Below are 16,052 nucleotides of genomic sequence, written 5' to 3'. Positions count from 1 at the left end.
TTTGTATTTTTAGTAGAGATGGGGTTTTACCATGTTGACCAGGGTGGTCTTGAACTCCTGACCTCAGGTGATCCACCCGCCTCAGCCTCCCAAAGTGCTGGTATTACAGGCGTGAGCCACCACACCCGACCAGCTGTTTTCTTATAACAGTGGTTGGCAAACTTTTTCTGTAAAGGGCCACATAGTAAATATTTTAGGCTTTGCAAGCCATATAATATCTGTTGCAACTACTCAATTCTGCCTTTGTAGAGCTAAAGCAATACTTTGTTTAGGCAAAGTATTTGTTAGGCAGTACTAAACAAATGGGTGTGGCTATGTCCAAATAAAACTTTACTTACAAAAATGAGCAGCAGCCAGACTGGACCCTCAGGCCATAGTTAACTGACCCCTGTTATGAACCCTTTTGTTGGGAAATGCTTATTGGATATATCTTATTAATTGTCACTGTTTCATATAAAAGATTCATCTTGAGGCTTAACTAAAACAGCCTCCTTTCCCTCCCATCTAACACTGACAAACTTAGATATAGCTTTAATTAACTTTGAAAAAATGTTTACTTGTCCAGTAAGACAGTGAAAATTGTCATTAACTAAAAACGTAAGTTCTTCCAAAACAATACCTCATATCAAGCACTGAGCATCTTTATGAAAATACAATGATAATTTCTATCTTAGAAAGCAAATTTTAAACACCACTCTTAAAAGAGACGTAACTACCATTTGTTTAATTTCCAATGCCAAAATATCGTGGTTTAACTTTTTCTTCCTCCCTCTCTTCTTAGTTGAGTTATGAATTGACATTTTGGATTCAGTAGCCATAATGATATTTGGCATTTGATGTAAGGAATGACATATTAAACTGAAAAGGTCACTATTCAACTCTTTTTTCAATTTAGGGTTTATGTTGCTGAATCTCTCATTTCCAGTGCTGGAGAAGGACTTTTTTCAAAGGTAGCAGTGGGACCTAATACTGTTATGTCTTTTTATAATGGAGTTCGAATTACACACCAAGAGGTGAGTGGGGGTGACAGTGGAAAATCAACTTTGTTGGTTAAAGGACTTTGCTTCAAACAAAATCCCTTTACCTTAGTACTCACTAGAAAGTTAAAGAAACGGATTGACTTTTTGGTAAAATTGATTGGACATTTTCCTCCTCTTTATTTTAAGCCTTAACATGATTTTTAAAAAGTTCCACAGCTATTTTATAGAGAGTGGGGTGATGCCATCAATAAGACAGTAATTGGTATATTGGACTATACCAATGTCTAAAAAAATTGAGATCCAGTCAGACTCTGTAAATAACTAACTTACGACGTCGGGTGGGGTACTTTATAGGAAGGCCCCCTACATCTTCTTGTGCAAAAGCCATACTATAGCCTACATTTTGTCAGGAGGAGTTCTTTTGTCAAAAAAATTGAAAACAAAATGTTAAAGAGTTGAATCACCTCTTGCCTTTAAGATATAATCTTTGATATATTTCAAAGGCTTCATGTATGTTTTCTGTTTTTGTTTCTTCACTTTACAATTAACTTCCCTAAGTGTCTGCCTGTTTTTAGCACAGCTTATGCGCTCCTTCGTTATCTGACTTATACCCATGTATGGGGACCTTAAGCTTATGGCTAACATTCCACATTTATGTTCACCTTTGCATTTATTCCTATGGAACGGTAAGAGGGAAATGCTGTAAAATAATAAAGTTATTACACTTTCAAAGCAGTTGCACAGACAAAAGATGGCGATGTATTCAAACTGCACTGTGGTCTGTCAGACTATGTTCCATGCAAAGGCCAGACTTCTATCAGCAATCCAGAGAAATTCAGCATACAAAAGGTGACTTTGGGATATTGATATATTATTTACTTACTCATTTTACAGATAGGGAAATTAAAGCCTAGAGAGATTACACAACTTGCTTAAAGTCAAAAATACAGCAAATAGCAGAGTTCAAGTAGGATTTCAAACTGCAGAATCTGGCTTTGTGCTGAACCTCACTATGTTCTATTGTATAAATGAATGTGACACCCTTCTTGCCGTAATGAAATTTAGATTCTGTTGGGGAGATAAGAAAAATACACAACTAATGGCAGCATAAGGTAGATGGTACCAAGTGCCACATATCGGTATCACATGACTGGTTTTGGACTATTAAGATCCATGAGGCTTTTTTTCCGCTTTTGATCACTGCTATATCCCCTGCACCTAGAACAGTGCCTGGCACATGGTACCACTTAGTAAACATCAGTTGAGGGACTATCACATATGAACAAAAGCACAATTACAATTTAGCAGTGGGGGAAATGGTATACCTTGAGAGTTAACAGTTTTGTATGAAAATGTCGTCGTGTTGGCTTCAAAAGGCTGGACTGCTGTCATCGCCAGCTCCTGGGGTGAGTTGGTCAGGAGTGGTTTGGAGAAGAGAAGCCTGATGGTTACACTGGTAGTAACCCCTGTTGTAGATAAGAAGGCATGCTGGTAATCAATGGCTGCCTGCTGGTCAGAGTGATTTCCTACCTGTAACAAAGGTAGAGGACTTGCCTAGAGTACATTCTTGCATCCCTTACATTTCTGGTTCCATTTGTGTTCTTAGTTTTTTTCTTTTGCCTCCTCTTCTTTATCCAATTCAAGTTATCTAGTTATATTTTATGTGTATTCATCAGGGACTTTAAATCCTTTTTTTTCATATGGAACAAGGAAAAATGAACAAATAGTAAGTCAAGCTGCATGGCACTGACCACACATGTCATTTGCACTCTCAGTGTGTGGAGAGATGCCTTGTTTTGTTTTGTTTTATTTCATTTTGTAGTGCTCAAATCTTGAAGTTTTGGCTGAGTGTGGTGGCTCACACCTGTAATTCCAACATTTTGGGAGGCCGAGGTGGGCAGATCACCTGAGGTCAGGAGTTTGAGACCAGCCTGGCCAACATGATGAAACCCCGTCTCTACAAAAAATACAAAAACTAGCTAGGTGTGGTGGTGCACACCTGTAATTCCAGCTACTCAGGAGGCTGAGGCATGAGAATCGCTTGAATCTGGGAGACAGAGGTTGTGGTTAGCCCAGATCATGCCGCTGCACTCCAGCCTAGGTGATAGAGTGAGACCCTGTCTCAAAAACAAAAATAATAAGATAAATGAGTTAATATCTCTGATGTCCTTTGAACTGTGGGGAGAAAGGTCCTCTCTAAGGCTTGCTTTTTTGTTTTCTGCAGGTTGACAGCAGGGACTGGGCCCTTAATGGGAACACCCTCTCCCTTGATGAAGAAACGGTCATTGATGTGCCTGAGCCCTATAACCATGTATCCAAGTACTGTGCCTCCTTGGGACACAAGGCAAATCACTCCTTCACTCCAAACTGCATCTACGACATGTAAGTATCACCCCGAGCTGCTGGGGCGGATCTATGCCTCAGGGCCCTGAGGCTGAGGAGGGCAGTAAAAGGTGTTATTCTGCCTCAGATAAAGGCTGCTTCATCGAAATGACCATGGGTCCTCTGCCATCAGCCTCAGAGTTATGACTTGAAACTCAAAATATAAACAGCCTCACTCTGTGGGTTTGCAATCTAAGAAATGGAAAGTGCTTTGAAGAGGAGACGTGGTACGGAAATAGTGTACCTCACCGAGGGGCTGCTGTTTTATAGCTGCTCTTTTTGTCCTTCAGTTTTCTCATTCGGGACAATTAAAGATAGTGTTATTTGAAATAATAGTAAAAATTGAAATTACTCTGCAGAGTGGAGAAGAGGAGGAAGGCCTTTTTTTTTTTTTAGATGGATTTGCCCTCTTGATGCCCAGGCTGGAGTGCAATGGCGAGATCTCGGCTCACCGCAACTTCTGCCTCGCGGGTTCAAGTGATTCTCCTGCCTCAGCCTCCCAAGTAGCTGGGATTACAGCCATGCGCCACCACGCCCAGCTAATTTTTTTTTCTTTTTTATCTTTTTAGTAGAGGTGGGGTTTCACCATGTCAGTCAGGCTGGTCTTGAACTTCTGACGTCAGGTGATCCACCTGCCTCGGCCTCCCAAAGTGTTGGGATTACAGGTGTGAGCCACTGCCCCCGGCCAGGAGCCCTTTTATGATGTGAAAGGAAGAAGGAAAATAAAGTCCTAAGCCTAGGGCGTGACATGTCAGTGTTGGAAAAGACCTATAAAATCAGAGTCCCTATTATTTGCTAATAAAAAGGAATGAAGAACTGACATAGGCTACAACATGGATGAGAATTGTAGACACTATGCTAAGTGAAAGAATATATGACTCCATTTATATGAAATGTCCAAAATGTAGGAAATCCATAGAGATAGATAGTAGATTAGTGGTTCCCTAGGGCTGGGGACGGGGGATGGGGAGTGTGTGCTAATGGGTGTGGGATCTCATTGCAGTCTCATTTTGGGGTGGTTAAAATGTTCTAAGGTGGGTGTTCTAAAATTAGATGATGGTGATGGTTGCAGAATTTTGTGTGTATTTGTGATATTCAGTTGTTGAAAGGCCACTGAATTATCTGCTTCAAAAGGTAATATATATAAATGACTACATATATTTATACTCTGTATATAAAATACAAATAATCCTCTTAGAGTTTGAGCCTTCTCTTCCATCTGCTCATTGAACCTCTTCTTGGAAACCTCCATTGGTGTGGAGCTTACGTTATCCACAAAGGTTCAGAGAAATATACAAATGAAATAGACATTACAAAATTAGTTTCTGGGCTCCAATGACTAGAAAGTTCTTTTTTTTTTTTTTTTTTGAGATGGAGTCTCGCTCAGTCTCCCAAGCTGGAGTACAATGGCGAGATCTTGGCTCACTGCAACTTCTGCCTCCCAGGTTCAAGCAATTCTCCCACCTCAGCTTCCCAAAATAGCTGGGATTACAGGCACCACCTGCCATCATGCCTGGCTAATTGTTGTATTTTTGTAGAGATGGGGTTTCACCATGTTGGTCAGTCGGGTCTTGAACTCCTGACCTCAGGTGATCTGCCTCAGCCTCCCAAAGTGCTAGGATTACAGGTGTGAGCCACCGCCCCTGGCCTAGAAATTTCTTTATAATGAGCCCAAATGGTTTTCCCTGTAATATTCAGCCCTTGGCCCTAATTGTCTCCCTTTTTTCCTGTATCCCATATCAGCCTCTCTTTTACATGGTAGCCCTACATACACTTTAGTAGTTTTTATATGACCCCTGAACATGTTCTTCCCAAAGCCAAACATCTCTGACTGTTCTCTAGAGGATATAATTGGGATTCTTTGTACCATCATCGTTGCTCTCCTTAGCTTGGTGTGAGAATGTCAGTTATTCTTAGGAGCCGGTGAGCTTCCTGCAACCTTTTCTTTTCAGTTGTAGCTTGCAGTCCCTCAGTCATCTTGCTTGTTAGCATAAGCAGAATCAGATCATGTGCATTTAATCTGTAGGAAAATTGCCAGAATTTGGAGGTTTGTCAAGAATGTCCCTTCCTGCATCCTTGAAATGGCTTAAAAATTTTCCTGGCAATGACTTGCTCTCTTTGGCAGCCCATAACAAGCACTGAAGCTACTACTTCTGTTTAAAGAACGGGTAGAAATGGCAAAGGACATGTGTCATGTGAAATGAAACTGACACTGTGATTAACTCCAAGGCTTCCATGGCCGGGGTGAATTAGGCCAAAGCGTCATTCCAAGCTGCACACAGCTTAACAACAACCCTTTAAAGGGGTGGTAACAAACAATCATAAATGCTACTTAAGACTACTCCTTTAAAACAAACCAGGTTTTTTATTTCATTGCAAGGACATGATTTTTCTCACCAAAAGGAAGAGAGCACAGGAGACAAGAGAAGGTTTCATTTGTACAAAACCCAAGTCCCTGTACTCTGCCAGTTTTCATTTTGTTTATTGTTGTTTGTTTGTTTGTTTGCAAGCCCAGGGTGACCAAATCTTAGTTATTTGGGGTAATGAGAAGACTACTTGAATAATAACCAGATATGAAATTCAGATACCAATTAATGGTATTCATTTGTTTCAAAAATCATTGGTATTGATATGTACCTTTTTTTTTTTTGAGATGGAGTTTCGCTCTTGTTGCCCAGGTTGGAGGTACAATGGTGCGATCTCAGCTCACTGTAACCTCCACCTCCCAGGTTCAAGTGGTTATCCTGCCTCAGCCTACCAAGTAGCTGGGATTACAGGCATGCACCACCACACCTGGCTAATTTTTGTATTTTTAGTAGAGACAGGTTTTTGCCATGTTGGTAAGGGTGGTCTCAAACTCCTGACCTCAGGTGATCCACCTACCTTGGCCTCCCAAAGTGCTGGGATTACAGGTGTAAGCCACCACGTCTGGCCCTGATATGTACACTTTAACATAAACGAAACATTTTCATAGGCTTTTTTAACTGCAGTCTAGTACAAAATGCCAAATGGACAAATAGATAAGAGCTGCTTTTCTAGACAAACTGTAGACAAGTGGCTAAGCCACTTGGCACAAAGGTTTGGTTTGACTGCTAATCGTGTAGCTCACATTTATAGACCACTCGCTCCGGGCTGGTGCTGTGCTAGATGCTGTTCATGCATTGTCTCATTCAGTCCTCCTAGTAACTCAGTGAGGCCACTACTATCACCATCGAGATCACAGACAGGAAAAGCAGGTCGCCAAGGCAGAGCAGTTAAGGCTCTTAACCACTGTGCCTTCGGGTCATCTTCAACAATCAACACCTGAAATTGAATTCTTTCTTTTCAGTCTGTCCGTTATCTATACTCTGAAAATGATGACGATAATGAGCAGGAAAATGAAAATAAAAGAGGATTATAAAAGAAGCTTCAGGCCTGGAAATTCAACACATGGTCTGTTTTTTGTTTTTTGCAGTATACCAGAGGTTAACCAACCTGTATTTCAGGAACTTTTTTTTAGTAAAATATGTTAATTTACTTTAATTTTTTTTTCCGAGACGGGGTCTCTGTCATCTAGGTTGGAGTGCAGTGGCATAATGTCAGCTCACTGCAACCTCTGCCTCCCAGGCTCAAGTGATCATCCCACCTCAGCCTCCCAAGTAGCTGGTACCAACAGGTGCGTGCCACCACCCCTGGCTAGTTTTTTGTATTTTTGGGAGAGGTGGGGTTTCGCCATGTTGCCCAGGCTGGTCTCGAACTCCCGAGCTCGGGTGATCTACCCGCCTCAGCCTCCCAAAGTAGTGGGATTACAGGCATGGGTCGGTGCACCCAGCCAAGTGAAATATTTTAATTTAAGCAAAGAGTCGTGATTTTCATAAGGAATTCCTGAATCCACAGTCCAGGCATCTCCTTTGTGGTGGAGTACAGGCTGATAATTCTGTTCACATGTGTGTTCACAGATGCATGCTCACAGACAGGCAGTAACCAATATTAGTTGAATCCTACTTTGTGCCAGGCACTGTATAAGGTGCTTTCTATATGTGACCCCGTTTTGTCATGACAAAGACTCTATGGGATAACTATTACTAGTATTATCATGATTTTACAGATGAGGAAAGTGAGATTCAGAGATATGAGGTGGACTTTCCAAGAGGACACAGTAAAAATGTGTTGAATCAGGACTCACACCAAAGTCTTCTGACACCAAGTGTCCTTTCCACGAAACGTGATATGATACCCAAGTAGGGTGGACATAGAGGCCCCTTTGGTGTGAGGTAAAGGTTGTTCCTTTTTAACTCCACATAAAAGAAGTCCCGAAGCTACAGACATGCCCATTCCTCCACCATTGATAGAAGGAACCAGCCAGCTACTTACTATCATGCCCCAAGCACCAATCTTTTTTTTTGAGACAAAGTCTCACTCTGTCACCCAGGCTGGAGTGCAGTAGAGCAATCTCAACTCACTGCAATCTCCACCTCTTGGGTCCAAGCGATTCTTGTGCCTCAGCCTCCCGCGTAGCTGGGGTTACAGGTGTGCGCCACCACACTCAGCTAATTTTTGTATTTTTAGTAGAGACAGGGTTTCACCATGTTGACCAGGCTGGTCTTGAACTCGTGACCTCAAGTGACCCACCCACCTCGGCCTCCCAAAGTGCTGGGATTACAGACATGAGCCACCACGTCCAGCCGCCAAGCACCAATCTAACTTAGGACCTGGAACCTTCTCCTTTGCTGTCTCACCAACCCTTTGTTCAAAATATGACTATAAACTGGGCGCAGTGCTCACACCTGTAATCCCAGCACTTTAGGAGGCCAAGATGGGCCAATCACTTGAGGCCAGGAGTTCGAGACCAGCCTGGCCAACATAGCAAAACCCTGTCTGTACTAAAAATATAAAAAATCAGCTGGGCATGATAGTGCACACCTGTAATCCCAGCTGCTCGGGAGGCTGAGACATGAGAATTGCTGGAACCTGGAAGGTGGAGGTTGCAGTGAGCCAAGATCATGCCACTGCACTCCAGCCTGGGCAACAGAGCAAGACTCTGTCTCAAAAAAAAAAAAAAAAAAAAAAAAGACTATAAATGAGTGAGATTGATTTGACCAGACGCATATAAAAATAAAGCTGATTTTTTCCTGGTCATGCCTTACATATATCCATTTCAGCAGCTGTTAGGTGAGCTAAGTCTATTTATTGCTTATTTATCTGCCTGTTCTGCAGGGAGCTGTGCAGATGAACAGGGCTGGGAGCCTTTGGCAAATTAACATAGCCATAGTGTTAACCTCATTTCTGGTCCCAAGAGGACTTGTTGTAGGAAGGAGATACTGCTCCCTTCATAGGATGCTCCACAGGGAAATACTAAATAAGCAGGTTGGCAGGGAGGTCTAGACTTCCCTCTTGGGAAGAAATCTTCATCTACTTTCATGCTAGAAAATAATATTTCCTCTCTATGTATAGGGTGGAAAACAGAGTTTTTGCCTTTGAAAATCCACAGGGCTCTTTCTTACAACTCCAAAAGCACTCTGGTGAAGCCTTCTCCCTGAGATACAGCCAGGTAATCTGATGCTGCTGGCCAGACAAGCTCAAATGCTGGCGGGCTGCACTGGATCTGATTTCTCATTAACGACAGATTTTTGTTGTTGGTCATGATTGTTGGTTTATAAATGCAAGGTGCCAAATATGCTTTAAAAAACAGAGCAGTGCTTTTCAAACTTTAATATACCAGTGGATCACCTTGGGGGTGTCGCTAAAATGCAGATTCCAATCCAGCAGGTCTGGGATGGGGCCGACATGCTTCATGTCTAATAAGCTCTAGGGTGAAACTGATGCTGGGTGACCACACTTTGGGTACCCACCAGGCGTGCCCAGGGAAGAGTGCCTGTGGGTGACTCCTCTATCAGCCCTTCCCTAGCCTTTGATTCCAACCTCCTGGTCTGGCCCGGGAATGACTGTGTGCATCTTGATGTTTAGGTTTGTCCACCCCCGTTTTGGACCCATCAAATGCATCCGCACCCTGAGAGCAGTGGAGGCCGATGAAGAGCTCACCGTTGCCTATGGCTATGACCACAGCCCCCCCGGGAAGAGTGGGCCTGAAGCCCCTGAGTGGTACCAGGTGGAGCTGAAGGCCTTCCAGGCCACCCAGCAAAAGTGAAAGGCCTGGCTTTGGGGTTCAGAGACCTGGAATAGAAACTTGGATCTATGCACTACGTTTATCCGACAATGGGACAACCAGGGACTGCTCATGCTGTGACGTCACATCCTCTCACCATGTGTTAGCAATGACTTTCTCGCATACTAACTAGGTTTGACTGTATTACTCATACCAGATTTAAAATTAGCTAGCCTTGCAACAACGTCCTACTGAGAGGTATTGTCAAGCATTTGACATAAGACAGCGTGATGTTCTTTGGTGGTTCAAGTCTAAATCTGTACCACATTCAGAGATGCCAAATGATTAGACTGAAACAGGGAAATGGGGTTTTTCAGTCATTTTTAGTCAGTGGTTTTTCCATAGTGCTTTTTTTCCTATGGCCAGGGCAAAGTGTGTTACCACACTTGCATATGTGCCATATTGAGGGTTGACAATTACTACATCTTTATTCTCTAAATGTAGTATAATTTGCCTTTTAACCTTTGATCTGTATCTTGCAATAGAATGGCTTTGTTTTTTTCCTAGTGAATAGAAGCCCACTTCTAAAGTCATTTCACCCCTCAGTCCTATTCTCTTTCTTAGATATCCTTTACAAGAGAAAACTTCCAAATGGATTTTTGCATCAATAGCAGTGTGTAGGTCTCTCTGGTTCTTTCTATATCATCATTTTATTATTATGTCCTAATATAAAGTACTGGCTCTTAGGGCCAGGGTATTATTATAGAATATTATTCTCGCATGTAAACAAAGATATCTTTGCTTTAAGATGTGAGAAGAAATGAATTTACTTTGTTTGCATTAAGTTATGGAAGAGTTGTAATATATACTTCAAGAAAGAAGAGAAGAAAATTAGTATTTCTAAGCGGTAACTGTGGCAATTTTGCAATATTTTCAATAGTGCTAGTAATTTTTTTCTCCTTGAGTACACATTAAATGTACATAACATAGTGCAGTCAGGCTTGTGACACAGTGCATTGAATTCAAAAGTCAAATAGCAAATTTGAATTCTAACAGAATTCAAAAAACAATTTTTTTAGTCAGTGCTACTAAGGCAGACATACTGATTACTACGTACAAATCAAACCTTGATGCTAAAACTCTTCATCATTGTAATTTCAAAGCACTTACCTGCTTCAAAACATTGTAAACTAAGACTGAACACCTGTATAGTTTAAAAGCAACACTATCAATAGCATTTCAGCCATTTTGCCAGCCATGTGTAATCACAGCAGCAGAAATAAGGAGAAAACCCCTGTTTTTTAGTTTAGCTAATTAGATCTGTAACTTCACTGGGATTGCTCTGAATGAATTCTGAGAGTTTTGTTTTTTATAAGCACCCTTACCACATGCCATAGCTATGTCTCTTTTAGACACCTCGATGTGGTGGCTGGAAGAACTGGAGAGCAGCTGTTGTGCTGATCTGTAGCTGTCAGCTGTGGTTCCTGTCACCTGAGTCAGTTTGGTCTGGAAAGCTAAGGCCTTCCAAGCTATAGTGGAGAGTGAGCTCCAGCTGATGAGAGAAGGCTTGCAGTGGGAGAAGAGTGAAGACATAGGCAGAAGGAAGTTTGCTGTTTCTTGTCAGTTGCACATAGCTTTATGAAGACTACAACAAAAGTGCTCAATCCCAGGCTGCTCATGACTTTCAGTTCAGGTGGCCCCTGGGCACATTGACAGAGTTGCCCTTCCCTTCTTTGCAAGGCCAAGCTTCCTAGAGCACCCAGTTGCATACTTTGCAGCTAGGTGGCAGTGGTTTCAGTGAGATCCAGTTTGGATCCCTGCTTGAAAGCTTAAGCCGATGGTTCACCCATGAGAGGAGGTTGTCGGTGCTTCCAGAAAGATTACCCACCAAAGGAACTGAATCGAGTTTTTAGATTTAAAGGCACCAGGATAGGGTCACTTTTATTCTGTAGAAAGAGACCGTTTTATACACTGTGACAGATGGGCCAGGGCCTCTGGACTTGCATTCTGATAGGTGCTTTAATTTAAATGTGTCCCAAAGGGAGTGACTGTCTTCAGGAGAAAGATGGTTTGCATTGAGCCCACTCAGGTGAGTTGTGCAGCTGGGTCAGGGAATGAGGTCAGGGAGAGGATAGTGCTGGTCGTGCCCCCGATGCAGCCATGCTCTGAATGATTTCATTCCTGAGAGTGATCTCATTCTGGTCCTGGCTGCAGTGGGGTACAATTTACATCCTAAGGGGCTACTCTATCCCATTCAAATGGAATTTTTTTTCAAAATTGGATAAACGGAATTGAAGAGTTGTATGTAGTGATTAGTCCGCTAATCAGTTCTTCAGATGAGATGTTGAATGGTAACACTCTGAGCTTAAAACTCAGCAGTGTGTCTGCGACCTCCACGCAAATCAGAGGAAGCAATGCACCGTCGCTGAGCCTCACTGTGTCTTCCTCCCAACTCTCTTCATGCTCTCTGTGTCTTCCAGCTCTTCTTTCTCCTGCCGGCTGTCTCCTCTCCTCTCTGCATATGTGAGAACACCTGGGCATCCTGTATAACAGCAGCCCCAGCTGCCCTCTCCTGTTCCCTGTTCCGAGTCCTCTGCACTGTCCTCTCTTGAGTCTCCCTGGCTCTGTGCGTGTCCTCGGGTCCTTCCCGTCTGGCTTTCCCTCTGTGTGTCCCTCTCTGTTCGCTTCTGTCTCTGGCTCTGTCTCTCCCACCCCTCCCCTCTCACACACACATACTCCCAAATATAAGGCTCTGTCGCAGGTTGGAATCAGAGTGGGGCTTGAGATTCACTGAGTTCTGTAGGTAGGGAAAGAAGTCAAGGGAGTGGAGGTTCTATAAGGAATTAACAGCTGAGGACGGAAGGGTTTGTTTCTTGTTTGAACCTAAGTGCAAGTGGAAAAGAATACTCAGAATGTATTTTTCTACTTTACATCTGCTGGGGAAGGAAATATGTCAGGAAGCCGCCGCATCTGGTCATTTCATCAGCATGAGAATCACAGCAGACGTGGAAGATTCCATGTGGTAGGGAATAAAGAAATGACTTTATGCTGTCCTGAAAAACAGCGGGAGCCTATGTGTGTGTATGACACTGTAATCTCAAGCAGATTCACTCAGAGCTGTCTCAGTCCAACTCCTGCATGACCAGATCTTCCCTTAGCATCTTTTCTGTGATGAAATATTATCTTGTGTTAGAGTTAGGAATAGGAACTAACCTGTAGGAGCATGTCCCCAGATGGACATTTGAATGGACTAACAAAAACAACTGGAAAGATTGAATTTCCGACACAAAGGAATGATGAGATCAAAAAGAAAGCAGTGAGGAGTTCTTGAGTCTTGTAGTACCTATTCTTATTTTAACTTGCTTCATCCTTGATCTACCCGAGACACTAAGAAGGAAATTAGTTTTCCAAGAGCTCTTTGAACCGTCTAGGACTGTAGTTAAACCTATTTGCCCTATGGGGGTTCTTCACACTTGAAAAACAATTTCCTTATCACCAACAACCCACCCGGAAAGGCCAGTGAGGCCAAATGTAACCATTTTTCACATTTAAATATAACTATTAAAATTGCATTAATTGTGAACAGTGAATTAAAGGGTTGTCTTCTCCGGGAGACAGTATGTGGCACTTTTAGTAAATTTTGTTTAATATATAAAAATTTAAATCACTCACTGCAACGTGCATTTAAAATCTCCCAAGAAGGTAGAGGTATTGTTTTTTCCCTTTTGTTTTGTTTTAAAACAGTTGCCTCAAGCTTCTGTCTTAAGAGTAGTGACTTAGAATCCAGATATCTTTTGTTTTAGAAAAACAAGCAAAACTATGTTGCAAGACTGACAGTTGTAATGTTTATTTGCCACAGATCAAAGGTTCACAAAGTACATCAAATTTACATCTACTTGGGGTACCTTGATAGATTATTACTGTTTTTCTTTTATCTTTCCCTTCAGGAATTTGGAACCTCGGTGTCACTTTTTTTAATTTCAAAAATACTAAATTGTAATAGTTTTCTATTGCCAAATGTGTGCATACATATTCAAAGCAATGAAACTATTTCAAGCCATACAACCACAGGGGTGGGAACCCTTTTCACAAATTTTAATGTGTTTGTATGTAAATAGATGTTTGTATGAAATATTTTCATGATAGAATGAATATATTTAAATGAAGTTGAATTATTCCAGTGCTACTTAAACACATTACAAAAATTTTGGTGAGAATTATCTGAGTCTACTGAGATGTAATGCAGATCAATTTTGATTTTTAAAAATCAAAAGCCTACAATAACTCTGACTCTCAGCAACTTCCTCGGCGTTGTTGCACCTGACGTGGAGAGAGCTCGTAGGCTTCCCCAGTGCCTCAGCCGCTTCCTGGTGGAAGTTAGGTGCTAATGGAGGTGTGTTCACCTTTTAGTGATATCACTGCAGGCCTTTGAGGGGCCTGAGAGTGAATCAGAGGCATTAGAGACACCGGTGCAGTTATCTGGAGCACAATTTCTTTGCAGGGCAGCAGAATCAGAAGCCAGACTTGGCCATGTGAACCTCGAAACTGGGTTTCCCGGCCGCCATCAACCGCCACCCTTAACTGCCTAGTCACACACGTCAGGGAGGCTGCCCTCAGTGGAGTTGGGGTTCAGACCCCAGGGTGGGACTTCACAGTTTTGCCAGCAATCTCTACCTTCTGACTTCCGCCTCGCAGAGAGGAAGGAGAAGGGAGCATCTGGCAAGGGGCCCATTTCTCAGCACAGTACATTTCCTGTCTCAGCTCTGGAAGACTATGCACCCAAGCACCAAACTTCCAACCAGAGAGAGAGACGTCCTCCGATAACAAAAATCCTTGCTTCCTCTGTCTGTGACTTTACACACAGTTGTTCAAAGTTGTTAAATATCAAGACCAATCACATCCCTAGGACATACCTCCCAACTCTCCTGACTCTTATGTTTTTGAAAAAACAAACAAAAACTCCTTTATGATGATATTCAACTTGAGTGGGTATTTTTTCTCCCACTTTGGTCCTGGATATAATGAAATGATACATATTAGGGTAAATTTTCACTGTGTATAGTAGCAATATGAACACACATGCCAATGTATCAACATATCTACTTGGTTACATTTTGGGTTACGATAATTAACCTTGATTCATGTATTGGGAAGCTACAGGGACTACGTAATGCCTGCTTATCACATAGGAAAATTATGTCCATAATTCTGAGCTCCCTTCTTCAAAAGTTTCCTCCTGGGTTTTCTATGTTCTCTCTTTATCCTGAAATACATGTATTAGGTTGTGAGTTATGTTTAAGGAGTAGAAGCCAGGGGTATGCTTTCAGCATTTATTGCAACCAAAAGTTAACCCCATCACAGTTAACGAGCATCTTTGGTCTCTTGTGGAATTTGAACTAAATCTATGAGCCTTATTCAATATCTATAATTCTATGATTTTTTTTAATTATGGGAAATTAATGAAAGATGTTTACATGAGTAATGTTTGCCCTTACTGTGTTATGAATGAGTTTTTTGTAGTGTGTCTGGGTGCATGATGCAAGAGAGTAGGAAAAATGTTTCTGAAACAAAACTTGACAAATATTTGTAATGAAAGTAAATTTAAAGATTGCTATAATTGCGCTATAGAAACAATGCAAGTATTAAACAAAATATACAATCATCTGTCGCTGTCTTCCTTTGATCATCTAGGTTAGAAAAGCAATAATGGTTTTCTTATAATGTGTCTACCTGTATATTTAAATTACTAAGTGAACTTTACATTTTAAGTTGTTTTAAAATATTATTAGCCATTTATCATTTTCAGAGCATTCTAGTAAGAGCTGAGGATGAGTCGGAAAAGTTTGGAGCTTGCTGTGTATTTGATATGATTCCACATACACCCATAAATCCCGAAGGATTAGCCACACCAACAGAAAGTGTCGGATTGAATACATACATGGTAAGGGTCTGGAATGCGAATGAGATGATCAGAGCAAATAGCTGAAAGACAGGAAACTTCAATTCACGATTTAAAGAAAATATAAAAATGTTGTTAGATGTGGTAGATTTTGGCAGTCTGAGGATGAGTCTGAGCTGAGAACCCTGGCAATCCCTTATTCCGGCCCTAATCACAGTCAACATTTCCTTTTTTTTTTTGTAATCTGAGATGAAGTCTCACTGTGTCACCCAGGCTGGAGTGCACTGGTGCAATCTTGGCTCACTGCAGCCTCCACCTCTGGGATTCAAGGAATTCTTTTGCCTCAGCCTCCCAAGTAGCTGGGATTACAGGCACATACCACCACACCCAGCTCATTTTTGTATTTTTAGTAAAGACAGGGTTTCACCATGTTGGCCAGTCTGGTCTCGAACTCCTGACCTCAAGTGATCCGCCTGCCTCAGCCTCCCAAAGTGCTAGAGTTACAGGCATGAGTCACCGTGCCCAGCCAATCAACATTTCTAAAGCACAAAAGCCAGTGACAAAGGGAGTCAACATAGTACCTCATTATTAGCTGGGCCTTCTGCCCAGGACCCCAAAGAAGTTAATTCTAGGAAGTTTGGCAGGGCTACACGAGACACAGTTAGGCCTCAAACTGAATTAGGCCATGAGATCTCCTGCTTTATTT

The 16,052-nt window shown here is 42.0% G+C and overlaps 1 protein-coding gene across 3 annotated transcripts in view; it reads left to right on the top strand.

Annotated features, from left to right (window-relative positions):
• The window catches only part of SETD7 (SET domain containing 7, histone lysine methyltransferase), a 52,305-nt gene extending 37,196 nt beyond the window's left edge, over positions 1 to 15,109 (top strand). Inside the window, exons 6-9 of one of the 3 annotated variants that reach the window (XM_033215309.1) lie at positions 896 to 1,013; positions 3,205 to 3,362; positions 8,796 to 8,892; positions 9,309 to 15,109. In XM_033215309.1, the coding sequence (XP_033071200.1) occupies positions 896 to 1,013; positions 3,205 to 3,362; positions 8,796 to 8,892; positions 9,309 to 9,374 (439 nt within the window). In that variant the 3' untranslated portion in view covers positions 9,375 to 15,109. Of the gene's footprint in view, positions 1 to 895; positions 1,014 to 3,204; positions 3,363 to 6,690; positions 6,918 to 8,795; positions 8,893 to 9,308 lie in introns of those variants that run through there. The other 2 variants (XM_033215308.1, XM_033215307.1) reach the window with 2 other exon arrangements.
• Positions 15,110 to 16,052: the final 943 nt, after the last annotated feature.

Source organism: Trachypithecus francoisi, unplaced genomic scaffold, assembly GCF_009764315.1.
Source record: "Trachypithecus francoisi isolate TF-2019V2 unplaced genomic scaffold, Tfra_2.0 Lachesis_group1, whole genome shotgun sequence".
Taxonomy (NCBI): domain Eukaryota; kingdom Metazoa; phylum Chordata; class Mammalia; order Primates; family Cercopithecidae; genus Trachypithecus; species Trachypithecus francoisi.
Note: the sequence above shows the minus strand (reverse complement) of the source record. Positions and strands in the feature narration are given on the sequence as shown.